General features: G+C 42.2%; 1 protein-coding gene across 6 annotated transcripts in view; it reads left to right on the plus strand.

Moving 5' to 3' along the window:
* FYCO1 (FYVE and coiled-coil domain autophagy adaptor 1) overlaps positions 1 to 13,286 on the plus strand; it is a 44,613-nt gene continuing 31,327 nt past the window's right edge. For 5 of the 6 annotated variants that reach the window (XM_064416558.1, XM_064416577.1, XM_064416597.1 and 2 more), the window contains exons 1-4: positions 1 to 156; positions 9,225 to 9,401; positions 10,865 to 10,971; positions 12,085 to 12,210. In XM_064416558.1, the coding sequence (XP_064272628.1) occupies positions 9,347 to 9,401; positions 10,865 to 10,971; positions 12,085 to 12,210 (288 nt within the window). In that variant the 5' untranslated portion in view covers positions 1 to 156; positions 9,225 to 9,346. Of the gene's footprint in view, positions 157 to 757; positions 907 to 9,224; positions 9,402 to 10,864; positions 10,972 to 12,084; positions 12,211 to 13,286 lie in introns of those variants that run through there. The other variant, XM_064416566.1, reaches the window with a different exon arrangement.

Here is a 13,286-nt window from a genome sequence, read left to right on the forward strand (position 1 = left end):
CTCCGCCACCTCCGGGCCCGCCCGGCGCTGCAGCCAGACACCGCCCCGGGTGCGGGGCGGCCCCTCCGCGGCCTCACGGGAGTTGTAGTCGGGCGGGGAGCGCCGCGGCCTCACCCCGGGCCGCCTCTGCGCGACATGGCGGCGGCGGCCGCGCAGGTACCGAGCGACCCCTCCCGCACACCCCTGAGGGAGCGCGGCGGGGCCGGGGGCGGGGAGGGGGCGGCGGGCGGAGGGAGCTGACGGGGACAGGGGGAAGTGACTTCGCCGGCTTCCACTTGTTGCTTCGCCGAGCTCGGCTTCGAGGGGAGGAGCCCCGGCGGGGCGAGAGTTGCCGGGCGCCTTAGGGGGTGCCCGGGTCGGCTCAGCGGCGGAGTGAGCGCGGGCATGGCAGGGGCACAGCAGCCCGGGGTGGGCTGGATGCTGGCTGTCACCGCCTGGGAGCCCCCGGGAACGGGGAGTCCCCGTCCCGTCTAGACCCAGTCCCCTGAAGTGTCATCGTGTCCCTGACTTTAGGCCGACATCAGCACTGCCCTCTGTTTTCTGCCCTCCAGCAGCTGCGGGGGGAGCGGAGTCACCCTGCTGGAAACCAAACACCCGCCGCGTCCGTGCCCTCACCCCGCTGTAAAGTGCTGACAGGCAAATATTTGCCGCGGCCCTAATCCCTCTTTGCCCTTGTGTCGGCAAATCTCCGGCGGATGGATAGGGAGAGGGTTTTGCTGGCACACGGGGCGGCCGGGGCTGTCTCCAGAGCAGATGCCGGGTTTGCAGCCGGCCCTCCTCCTCCGGCTTATGTTGATCCTGGTAATCCAGAGTGAGCAAGGAGAAGGAAAAAACCCAAGGTTTTAGTGAAATGGTTGTCTGCTGCCTTTGGACGCTGGATTCCACTCGGGCAGAGGTGCTGCGGTGGTGAGTCGGGCTGTGGAGGGGCTGTGCCGTGTTCTGGAAGCTGGTGAATGCCCTGGTGCTGCAGCTGCCCGAGCACAGGGCCCTGCTTTCTGTCCGGGTCACTGCTTCCAGCCTGCTGCTGATTTTTGCAAGGTTGGTTTGGCACACAGAGTTGGTCAGCTGTAGACTTCACTCTTCTGGTTTTGCCTGTCACTTGAAACCAAGCTTGAAGCTTTAAATTTGAAGTTGACACAGAGGGAGAAGTACCAGGCCTTTGTTTCTTTAATGCTGAAGAGTCAAAGTGGATGATTTTATCCAGCTCTGACTTTGTATGCTCATGAAGGCAAGCTAGGGTGAAACTTTCAGGGTAAAACAAGTTCTCTGTCTGGTCAGTAACATGGCAACGTGTTATCTCTTACTGCCATGCAGTAGTGTGTTTTATGTTTTCCAGATTTTATGGTGTGCAAGGCAGTTTCTTGGAGTCTTCCAATGATCCTCATGGGAGTGCTTAAATTTAAAAAATGTTCCAGACCTTCCAAATAGTGTTTCCCAACATTCACATTTAGGAGACTACGCTGCAGTTCAAAAATTGCAAAACTGTGGTGCAAAACAACTGATAGTCAATTTTGCTCTGCTTGTTGTAGTACACATATGTAATATCTGTAGTGTATATATTTGACAGCATTTGTTATAAACCTGGTTTCACTACTCCTTCTCAAGAACCTGTTAGTTATGGAGCCTGATTTTCGTGTATAAAGCAGTGTCTTATGTACACCATTTGATAACAGTGAAAGAGTGTATTATGTTTGCAGTCCCTCCCTCCACTGCTAGAGGGTTACATAAAAGGAATAGGAATTTGTCCGAACATCCTGGAGGCTAGTTTCCTCTAAGACTTGTTTGGTACATGATCAAGACCTAAAGAAATAACTAGGGAGAGAAAACTAATCAAGATATAGTTGATAAAGTTGCAGAAATTATGCAGTAGACCCAAGGAAAAGTAATGCTGAAAATTTTTTTATTTGTTCTTCTTAACTGATCACATTTAAAAATTAACTATTGCTTATTTGTCAGGTAAACATCAAACTCTTCTATTACTCTTTACAGGTTTTTGAGATTATTAAACTTAAGAGAACTGTAAGAGCCCTAAGTGTTTTTATTGTTACACATTATCATTTTGAATTTTTTTTTTTGTATTACTGTGTGTTTATTCGTTTGGTTTTGCCAATGCAAGGACACTTTAGCAGCTTATATCTAGTCTAGTCCATATTTTGATGTAGTAATTCCATTTTGTTCGTGGAGAGGTGGCTGTTTGTGTCCAAAAGTTCTCTAATAGGAATAATGTAAAATCCTTTGCCCAAGTGTATTCTGAAGAAGGTTTTACAGTTTGTAACACTGGTAGAAAGAGCAGAACTTTTTCTGCAAAGTGTCTGGATCTCAGTGCAAGCACAGGGCTTTGAGGTGTATGCCCTTCCTTTGGTTTAATATTTTTGCCCGAGTTGGTGTTCTGTGTTGGTTGGTGGTATAGTGACCTCAGCAGATATTTACAAACAGTTCACCACTGAATGAGTCCTGGGAAGAAGGATGAAGACAGGAAAGGTCTTGCTACTGCTACAAGTCAGTTTAGGTTTCGAAAGGGAGCTGGTTGGATCAGGATATCCCAAATGACTGGGCTCGTGCCAAGCCTGCGTCATCTGTGAGTCAGTCTCCTCCCAGCCACCCAGCAGGACAGTCTCATACAGGCATCTCCTCCAAATGCTTCTAAATCTTTGGGATTTGTAACTCTGAAATTTCCCCTTTCCCCCCAAAATGGTGACCTTCACTAGAAAACTCACAAGAAAAGAGGGAGAGAGGAAATACTCCATTCTTCCTGCTACAGAGGAAGGAAAACAAGAATTCTTTCTGTTGACTCTGGGCATCATGACTCACTCAGTGGCCTGTCAGTTTGGGTTATCTCAGCCTGGTTTTTGCTTGCCTCGCCCTCTATTTGGTCTACACGTGTGGTCAAAACCTGTAATTTTCAGTGTTGCAAGTTGGTATTTCACTGGGAACTGCGCATAGGCCAGGAGTTAATCTGGGGAGCTGCTGGCTGGAGGGAGGACACTTGAGGTGCTGCAAGTGGGCAAGACTCAACACCCGTCTGCCAGACTTCCCAAAACCATTAGCTGGAGGAAGCCTTTTCAAGTACTTCTGAAACCTCAGCTTGGAGGGACAGTGTGCAACAGTAGATAGAGGTAAAAAGTGCTGCTGAGGAAAGGTTCCATTAAAAGCCAGGATGTAATGGTTGTTGGTTTTAACTATCCCAAAGTCTCAGACGTGGCTGAGATACTTTAGTCAGGCCAAGTTTGATGAGGAAGTTAACAAGGCTCAGAGACCAATTTTGGAGACCTGAAAAATAAGAGATTTTTTGATCTGTCCAAGCTTGTACAATGAGCGAGTTGATTGTCATGAATCACCAAATGCTCCTCTGCAGCTGGAAGTCCTCTGGTGTTTCTATTTCTGTAATGTGTCTATGTGGTGCTTCTCAGAGTAGCACCTGAGTGTCATGTGCCTGGTTTGAGAAATGTGTAAGGCATTTAAATGGTTGTATGAGTTGTAGAGAGAAAGAGCAGATTTTGTGGTGGGTTGGGACACAGGGAGAATTGTTTAGGAGAATGAGAGCATGAAGGGGGGAAAAACATTTTAATTTTTGAATTAATTCTGTCTTTTCAGCTCACCATAGAGCATTGAGACAGCAGGAGTACCTTCTCCCAGGGGGAGTGAAATAGGATGGGAGCAGTGTGGAGAAGCAAATCCCTGGGAGAGTTATGGTTGGGTTAATTGATAGATGTTAGTAAACAAGGTGTAGCTTTCCTGACATGGGGCGAGGCTGGCGTGTCCTAAGGGAAAAGGGCAGACAAGTTTGTCAAAAGCGATACTTGTAAAATTCCTGTCATCAGAAGAGAGCTTGTCTCTTTGTAAACTGACTGCTTCCTCAAACAGGGAAGTTCTGTCATCATGAGATAGGGCTGAGACAAGGTTGTCTTTGTGAGATATGTGCTAGGTCATCCCTCTGGTGTTGTTTGCAGAAAGTGGTCATTTGAGTTCATGTTGTTCAACAGTTATTGATGTGAAGGAATATCAGAGACAAAACAAAATTCTCCAAGTCAGGGATCTGTGTCCCTGGTCTGATGCATGTGTCCTGTTTGGCAAAGTACTGTGTAAGGTTTTAAAAGGTTTCAAGCCAGGTGTTAGAGTGGAGGTCCAGTTTGATAGATGCAGCATTAAAAAAATGTGTTAGGGTGCCATTTGTTAGGGTGTTATTTGTCCACTCAAGGTTAAAAATTAACTGGGTCTCATGGAGTTCTTATCATGCCACTGTATACTTTTGTCTGTTGCCTAGTTTTGATCTTTTTCTGAGAAGAGGTTGCAAATACAAGGAATAGGGATGGAATGTAGGTCAGTTGTCCGTAGAATAGAGAAGATTGCACAAAAACTTTTAAAACTTTCCTGGTTCTTTTGTGTCAGTCTCTTCTGTCAGGCTAGGAGTACAAGCAGTATTTTATGAATGTCAATAATTTGTGTTCTTATGCTGCAAAATGTAAATATTCCTAGAGCACAAGAGACTTGCCGCAAAAAGGCTTTACTGTAAGGAGTCCTTAACTATAAAAATACTCATTTTCTGCCAAGCATTTGTGAAATGTGAATGTTTTTATGCTTTTCATCTAGTTACTCTCTTCCGCTATGTTATATCCTCTGAGAATTTGTTTTTCTGATGTGTGTTTTCAGTAAGATATCTTTTATTGGTAATTGTTTATATTCCCAAACCATGTTTTTGTCACTGAAATGTGAAATGTTGTTGGTGTAGAAAATGAAGGGGAATGATTAGTTTAAAAAGAAAATTTCACTTCTCAGAATGTAATCTCTAGCTGTCTTTCAGGCTGTGCCTGCCTTTTGCTTTTAATCTTCCTATTTAATATAGTCCAGTGTGTGTTTTTATCAGTCACGTATCTTTGTATGCAGTGTTAAAGCACAAAGGGTTGAGTTGCCCCATAAAAAGCACACGTGTTCATGACAGAAGAATCATGCTGTCTTTTTTATACCTCAGACCCGGACTTCTAGCTAATAGTTTTTCAGCTTTATGGATGTGCAGCTCTATGTTCCTGCACGGTACAAAATAAGAAAAGCTGCAGCACAGCTGCTGTGAATTTCCCTGGGGCTCTATGTCTGGTGCAACAACGAAGTACTAAGTAGTTTTTTCAGAGAATTACTGGAATGATATTATTTAACTAAATCAATGCTGTTACAGTTCTGAGAGTTAGGGACTTTTTTCCCCCCAGTTCTTCCTTCATCTTTGCCATGAGGTTTGCATTCAGTGTCTTTTGTCAGTGTCTTGTAGCCAGCTGGATGACCAGGTAGCTGTTTGGGGTTTTTTCCCATAGTGTGCCTTGTAGTTATCAGTCAGTATCTGCTTTTATAGAACATATCATGTTCACTCTACACAAAAGAATAATGTAGTTAAAGTTGTGACTCACAAACATAGGATTTGTCTCAGTATACTCACTTGGCTGTTTTCTTTCATATAGAATATTAGAAAGAGTGTAGGACTGCGGGCACCAAATAATTAAAGGTCTTGTGATACAATCTGGGGCCATGTGATGAATTGCCCTTGTTTGGAGCAACTAGATCAGAGTAATCATATTAACAAGAAATATTTCCGTCAGCAGTGGAAAGTAGTGGATCTTGGTTTCCAATGAATATTTTTTGCAAATCTGATTTACTGTTTATCTGAATTACACCAAGTCTGTAGTGTGAGCTCTGCTCTTACTGCACACTGAAAACACATTGGGGTGGGGAGTGGATTCTCTGGTATCAGGCTATAACAGAGGTCTCACGGTAGCATTTTTAACAGTGCAGAGGCACTCTGCTCCTGGACATCCTCCCTGCTTCCTGTTTTCATTGCACATGGAGAAGTAATATTTTGAAGATGGCTACCTTCTGTCAAGGTTGGCTAAAACTGACCAATTGATAAAAAATAAAAAGCTAGCTTTTGGAGATGCAGACATGATGTAAAAAAAATGCGGATAGATACATTTTATAGAATCAGATTAAATATAGGTCATTGTAGCTACTTCATTAACCAGTTTAATTACAGTCATTATACTTTGTTGCCTGTTTTATGTGTGTCTCACTCCCCTTCAGGTAAATCTTTCCTTTTCCTGTATGTGGGCTATTTCCTTTCTGTGTCTTTCTTTAATCTCCAGGATATCCTCCTCTGTAAAGAAGATTGCCACCCCCACACTAGCACTTATGCCAGCAGGGAAGGCAGGAACCACCTTCAGAGATCAGCAGTCATGCCCCAGGAGTGCGAGGAGGGACTGGTGGCATGGCCTGTCTTGCCTCCTCTGTGCCAGGTCCTTAGTGTAGCTGTGCTGGTGTCATTGCAGCTCAGCAGTTCTGGGCAAGTTAATGCCATCAGCCTTAGCCCAGAGTTATTATATAAGAGGTAACAATGCATCATCTGAAAAGCTCTCGACCCACAGCAGGTCACTTGTGCCTGAGGAATGTATCATGCTGTTTTCACAAAGCAAATGTTTACAGGTATTATAGTAGGATAGGAAATGCTGGAGGAACAGGGAATTCTGGAGGAGGTAAAGAATTTTGGGCAAAATGTTCTGTGATCAGGAAGGACTAGATCAGGTGTTTACAGAAGCTCTTCTATTTTGAAACCTTGGGAAACCAGGTAAGATACATTGTCAACTTTCTTTGCCATAGAAAATGAGAGCTCTCCACCTTTCTGTGGTATGAACTGTGTTTTCTAAGAACCCCTCTGGAAGCACCATGGAGGGGAGAAGAACCTTTCTCCCCATTTTGTAGAGGAGAAAGCAAGTAGAAGTTTCAGCACATTTGCCCTATGTCATAGTCCAGGTCAAAAGATGCCCTTCACCTCTGGGAAGAGAAGGGGATAAATGCATGTGTCATCTGTGGGAGCTGAAGCAAAGAAGGGGGAAGCTGTGAGACCTTGCTCCAGGTATTAAGGGGTGACAGGGAGTAGGCAGAGGAGTGGGCTGTGCAGCTTCATGGCTCCAGCTGAGTTGTGGTTTCTTTTCAGGGTTCTCACATTCTACCTAGGAGATCCAAACAGGAGTAAAGATGTGTGTCTTGGGCTGCTTTGGCACAGCAAGATCAACCCACTGGGAGCACAGAGTCTTCTCTTGCCCTGTTGTGCACCCAGTAGTCATTTATTTGTGGCTTCTGGGCGTACACATTGATTTAAGTAGTGCTGATGGGGCTGGGGAAACTCTGAACAGCCCTAGTCCTCTTCCAGTGAATGTCTGCCTGTGCACCCTGCTGGGAATTAGCACTTGACAAGGTCCCATGCTGTGCCTGGCTGCCATAAAATGCGCAGTGTCCCACTCCCTGCTGGTTATTGCAGAATAAAGGCTCAATTCCCACCTTCCTACTCTCTCTGTAGATGCAGTTGGTCTGGTCACTGTTTTCCTGGCATGCCTCTTCCAAAGCCTTTATGTCTCTGGAGCCTTGAATGGGAGCTTATTCTGACCTTTGGGAAGCACAGGCAGGACCCCCTTGATGGTCCTTGCTCTTTTCCCTCTTTGAGGAAAAGGTTTGGACACACTTTTTGGCTTCTCTTGCCCACAGTGCACAATCTTCACACTTCAGCTCCTTTCTGTAACAGTTGCCAAACTGAACAGATAGGCTGATATTACTGTGAGTGCTTAGCAAAGGAAACATTGACTCGCTGAGTTTGTTACTCTTGCTTTTTTTCCCTCGCCAAGAGGTGTGGTACTTTGTATGGTCTCTGGGTAGCATCGAGACAGGAATCTTGGGTATGTTACATTGTTGATTTCAGGTAAAAAATTGCGTTTGACAGTACAGGTCTGGTGGTCTATGCTGTTCTGGTCTTCTGTCTCTGAAGCAACCAGTTGTGGTGGGGATTTTGCCGGCAAAAGCCTTTCCCCAGACAACACACGATCCAATAACACTTGTGTCATAACATAACAACTAACATCAAAACATGGAAATGGAAATTAGCATGTGACAAAGCACAGGTATGCAGAGAAACTCAGGAGCAAGCCTAGGTTCAGCCTTCTCTTTACACTTAATGTTCTTCTGTCTATATGGCTTTGTTAATGTTTGCTTTGTTTCAAACAGAAAAGAATACAGGATCACGTTGGGATCACTTCCTAGCAATACATTAATACATAGGGTAGGAAGGATGATCTGTTTGATTAATTCAGACACCTACTTCAGCCATGCCAATGTAACTCTTTTTGGGAGTGAAAGAATGGAAAGAGAAAGGAGATACAATAATATGACCTAATCACATTAGATTCAAAAGTTTGTAAGATTTTAAATACAACTTAATTTAATTGTAGTTCAGCTTGATTCATAACAAAAGCACTGATGTGCAACAGCAATTTTGCTAAAGATTCAGTACTTTGGGTGTTGTCTTTGCTTGAAGCTTTGGCTGTACCTCTGCAGATGAATTCTGAACAACCTTTGAACAGGATGCTTAGTATAAGTTCCTTATGTGGTTTCTATGTGACTTTTTTCTTTGAATGATTGTTCCCAGATTAACATTGGAAAGATTGCATCCCCAGGCATGGTTGTTTTAGTAAAGTGTTTGAGCCTTTTAATTAATTTTACCTTAAGAAAGATTTTATGTGAGTGCCAAGTATAACTTATCCTAAGCAAAGAAGGTGGTGCAAGGTATGTTGATCCAGCCTGGGATGCTGTAACAGAGCTTAAAATAAAGTGGTGTCATCTTACATGTGTAGGGAACAGTGGGTTCTGAGAAGGGATTGAGAGGAGCTCCTTGTGCTAAAATCATGCTCCAGTACTAAATATTTAAATAGTTCTTGCCATTAAAAATATACTCCAATGTCAGAGAGTCAAGCATGCATCATTTTTTGACTCCTTGGCTCTGTGTCTTTTAAGTCCTTCTGAAATGGAAAAGTTGTCTTACCTTTTTACTCTACAGCCTGTAGGGAAGATCTGGCACAGGGTTTGGGAGAGAAATCACATGTCATTGGAACCTTCCTCAGCGTCACAAGATAGACTGAGTGAAATGCCAGCCAGAGCTGAGCTTTACTACCAACTGTGTTGTAACTCCAGCCAGAGAAAATTGCTCTCTGAGGTTTGCTTGATTGTTTTGAAAGATATAACTAAAGAAAAAACTGAAATGGAAAGTGAAAACTAGAAGAAAACATTAAGGAGATTCCTGGAAAAGGGTTGGCCTTGGAATTCATTACTCAACAGGATCTAAAATGCCAAAGCGCCTCTTTTCTACTCATTTGAGCTGATAAAGACTTTCATTTTATTTTTGACTTTTACCATTTCAGGTGTCACAGAGAAAAATAATCAGCGTCACCCCAATGGTCTTCAAGGATATGAACTCTGCAGTTTTTATCTAGATGGATGAAAAGGTTAACAGCCCAGGAGGGGAGTTCCTTTTGTTTCCAAGATGGCAGCAACGAGTGGCGAAAGCCAGCTGCAGCGGATTATCAGAGACTTGCAAGGTACACTGAGTGCCATGCTGACAGATCCGTTCTGGAGGCTGGACTGCATCCTCCAGGGTTTAGATAACAGAGAGCAGGAGTTGTGTTTTCAATTGTGTAACTTTTTCCTGCAGCTTTGAAGCAACATAATTCAAGGTGTACAGTGTGACTGATTTTTTTTGTGAAACAAGTGCTGTAACTCCTGCATGACACTGAATTCTTAATTTCTGTAAATTTAAACATATAAGAGAAAAAAAAAGTTTTACAATGTAAAGAAAGGGGTGTGTGAGGTGTGCATTGTGAACTAGTACTTCCATCAGCATGCATAGAGCTGTGCTGCTACAAGACTTCATGTGAAGTAAGGAGAGAGGGCCTAAAACTCAGTCTTCCTTAATGGGAAGCTGGTGTGATGTTAATATGGGAAGGGGAAAAACCAGTAGGCCAAACCTAGCTGGGAAAGGAGACTCAGATGAAGGGTGCTGGAGAATTACACCTGCTGTTCTTGAAGTAGCCAACTTGATTTAAACAGTTCTGTTGCAGGCAGAATTGGTATCAGAGTCATAACAGTTTTTCTGCTCTCTTTCTGTCCTAATCAGCTGCCTATCCCAAGATTCTGATATTTTTCCTTTTAATTTTTATTAAATAAAAAGTATATGCACCAAAGCTGAAAATCTATATCTTCCTGTAACATAAAAAAGATCTATGTGACTACTAACAAGAAATTTTAATTTGCAAAGGGTTATTGAGTGGGACTGGGAGAAAAAGCTCACTCAGTCACCTGAAATAAATATAAGACCAAGGGGAAAACAAGCTCAAAATCAGTAATTTCTGATGCTGAGAAGTACATCCTTTTGGGGCTAGTGCCCAGGGGGACAATAAAGTGTATTTTGACTTGAGATTTCCTTACCCACTGTGGGTGTACGTTTCAGGGAAGAGGAGTTTCTGTATGCTTATTTTTTATGTAATTTTTTTTTTCGTTTGTGTTTGTAACCAGCACAAGCTGAACCTTCCTGAATAAAGCATGGAGAAGATAAATGTGCTGACTGAATGACTGTTGTCGTGTTACTCATCCCCTTTAGCAGATTACATGCTTTGTCCTTTCTAATCAGAATTCTGTTTGTCCTGTGGCAATACCTTAATGTGCACATGAGACAGCAAAAAGTTATTTCTCTTCCCTCTGCTGAGGTAGCAATTAGCAATTGTCTGTTAGCAGGTTTTGCTAAGTGTCAGAAGTTCTGGGTGTGTTTTTAAGAAGAAATAATCCATACAACAGATTGACACGGTTTGAACTGCTGTTTTCTTATACGTCGTCTCAAATTGCAAGCTTATCAGTCATTTTTTCATACTGTTGTTAAGACATTTCAGCTACAAGAAAACGAGTCTGCATGCAGAGTGTCCATGAAGAAAGCATTTATTTTGTTGTTTATGGATTCAGTGCTAGATGTCCTTTGCATTAGTTAACTATTTTGGTTCTTGTTTTAAAGATGCAGTGACTGAATTAAGTAAGGAATTTAAAGAAGGAGGTGAACCAATCACAGATGACAGTGTCAACTTGCAAAAATTCTCCTACAAGCTTGAGTACCTCTTACAGGTAAAATATTTGTGTCATTTGTGATCCACCAGCAAAACTCAGCCTTATTTTCTCTTGCTGACTCTTCAGTATGTGGAGTTTAACTCAAATAACCATATGACCAAATATCATCCCATAAAACTCAAATAACCAAATATCCAGTTGAGTCTCTCTTTCTGTTTTATTTTGGTGTGTGTAATAAGATGACTGAAATATGCGCTGCCTATTTATTATTTATATTTATTTCAAGTGAAAATAAATGTAATCAAAAGGCAGTGCTGGAAGACTTGAGGAATGTAAGGTATTTATTGATCTGAAAGATCTGAGCTTGATTTTAAAGATGTATCTTGCTAAATTATCCTGAAAAAACTGTGGCAATGATATCTTGATATTTTAATGAAAAATAAATACTGGATGTGAGTAATTTGTAGAATTTTCAGCAATTTCACTTTGGAAAGGTTTTTTTTTATTGTATGGCAGGCTTAAGGCAAAAGGCTGATTTTTAATCCGGGGTGCTGCTTTTTGTCCACCCTTAAGGTTTAAGTAAAAGAGGACACTGCTGGAAAAACTGAAATTCAGTTTGCATAGTAATCATGCCACTGATTGCAACAAATGCTAATTTGCAACAAGTGCTAATCTAGTCTTAATCTAGGCAAGGGAGTTTTAATGGGGTTGCAGAGCAGAAACTGGAAGATCCTTTGGGATTTGAATGGTCCAAGGTGCAGTCCATACCCTTGCTGCATTGTTGCTCTGAACATGATTTAGCTAGGGCAGGTTTTTTGGTACATACATGTGTGCTACTGCCACACTTAATTGCAGGTCTCTCAGCAACTGGTTGTTAGTGCCTTGCTCTTGAACAGCTGCTGAATCTGCTGCCAGTCTTGGTGTCAGGAGTTTTGAATGGATGTCTGTATTTTAAAGAGACCCAGAACATTATTATCTCATACTGTCAGTTAAGTAGCTTTTGTAACTGCTGGATTGCATCAGTACAGGTCACTGTCTCTTTGCTTTGTGAATGCATTGGCTAGAGCTAAGAGGAGTGATGAAAGCACATGCTGCAGGGAGAGGATTCCAAGTAGCTATATATATTTCTATTTAAATTTTGCTTATTGTATTTTGTTTTCCTGGTTTAAGTTTGACCAGAAAGAAAAAAGCACATTGCTGGGGAACAGAAAAGACTACTGGGATTATTTCTGTGACTGTCTGGCAAAAATCAAAGGAGCTAATGATGGAATCCGCTTTGTCAAGTCTATTACAGAAGTAAGTATGTCAGTTAAGCATCAGAATATGTGGTTTATGTTTAGCCATGTTTGTTCAGAGAGCAGTAACAACAAACCAAAAAAATACACTGCTTTTAACATATAATAAAAAAAAATGGGGATTTTTTTATTCTAATTTTCATGTGAAGTATAAAAATACAAGATGACTGTTTTTACCTGGGCACTAAATTATGTAGGATTCAAAATCCTGATTCCTGTTTCACAGACCACTTACACAAGTGAGTGGACCTGTTTGTCTCTGGTTGTGCCCTGCGTTTTCATAAACTTAATGCTATTTTCTCTAAAAATAAATGAAAAATTAAGTCAAGGGTAGTGCATGCCATCTTCAGCAAAGCTTACAGCAGGATCTGACTCCAAGTGTAAGATGAAAGGTTCACCATATTTGACTTTTGTTAAGATTTTTTAAACTGGTCCATAGAGTTGAGGACTGACTGAGAGTAACAATTTCATCTTCTGTCTGAACTCTGTTCCTCTGTGTGAAATAGCATGATGAAATTATTAGGGATGATTGTCATTATTCCCTGGAGTAAGCTGTCAGGAACAGCACAAAAAGCCTTGTTCCTGTTAGATTTAGATGAGTAATAAAAGCTTAATCTTGTAAAAACCACGTTATGTCTTCAGCTCAATGCGTGGGTGAAATAAAAGCTGTGAGAAGCTTTCTGTGTTGATCCTGTCTGAGTCTTTAGAATTGTTTGAAGAAGATTTTCCTAGTGGGTAGAAGAGGCAGTGGTGGGGTGATTGCAGATTTCTCTGCAAAGGTGGCTGTGCTGTAGTGTTCAGCAGTCTGTTGCCTTTGGTATCACCTGCATATTGCCACATGTAAAGACTGCTCCACTTTTTCCTTCTTCAGTATTTCTGGCTGTTAAATTGTTAGCACAGTGTCAGAAATTATAGTTTGGAAGCAGGATATTTCCTACTTCAATTTATGTGCAGCCATAGAAATTCGCTTGTGGAAGGCTTCTTTAATCTTTATAAAATTGTGGTTTAGAAATACACACTCCTAAAAAAGGAAACAGTCATCTGTTTTGGGTAACTGAGCTGGCAGATTTGGGCCCA

Source organism: Passer domesticus, chromosome 1 (assembly GCF_036417665.1).
Source record: "Passer domesticus isolate bPasDom1 chromosome 1, bPasDom1.hap1, whole genome shotgun sequence".
Taxonomy (NCBI): Eukaryota; Metazoa; Chordata; class Aves; order Passeriformes; family Passeridae; genus Passer; species Passer domesticus.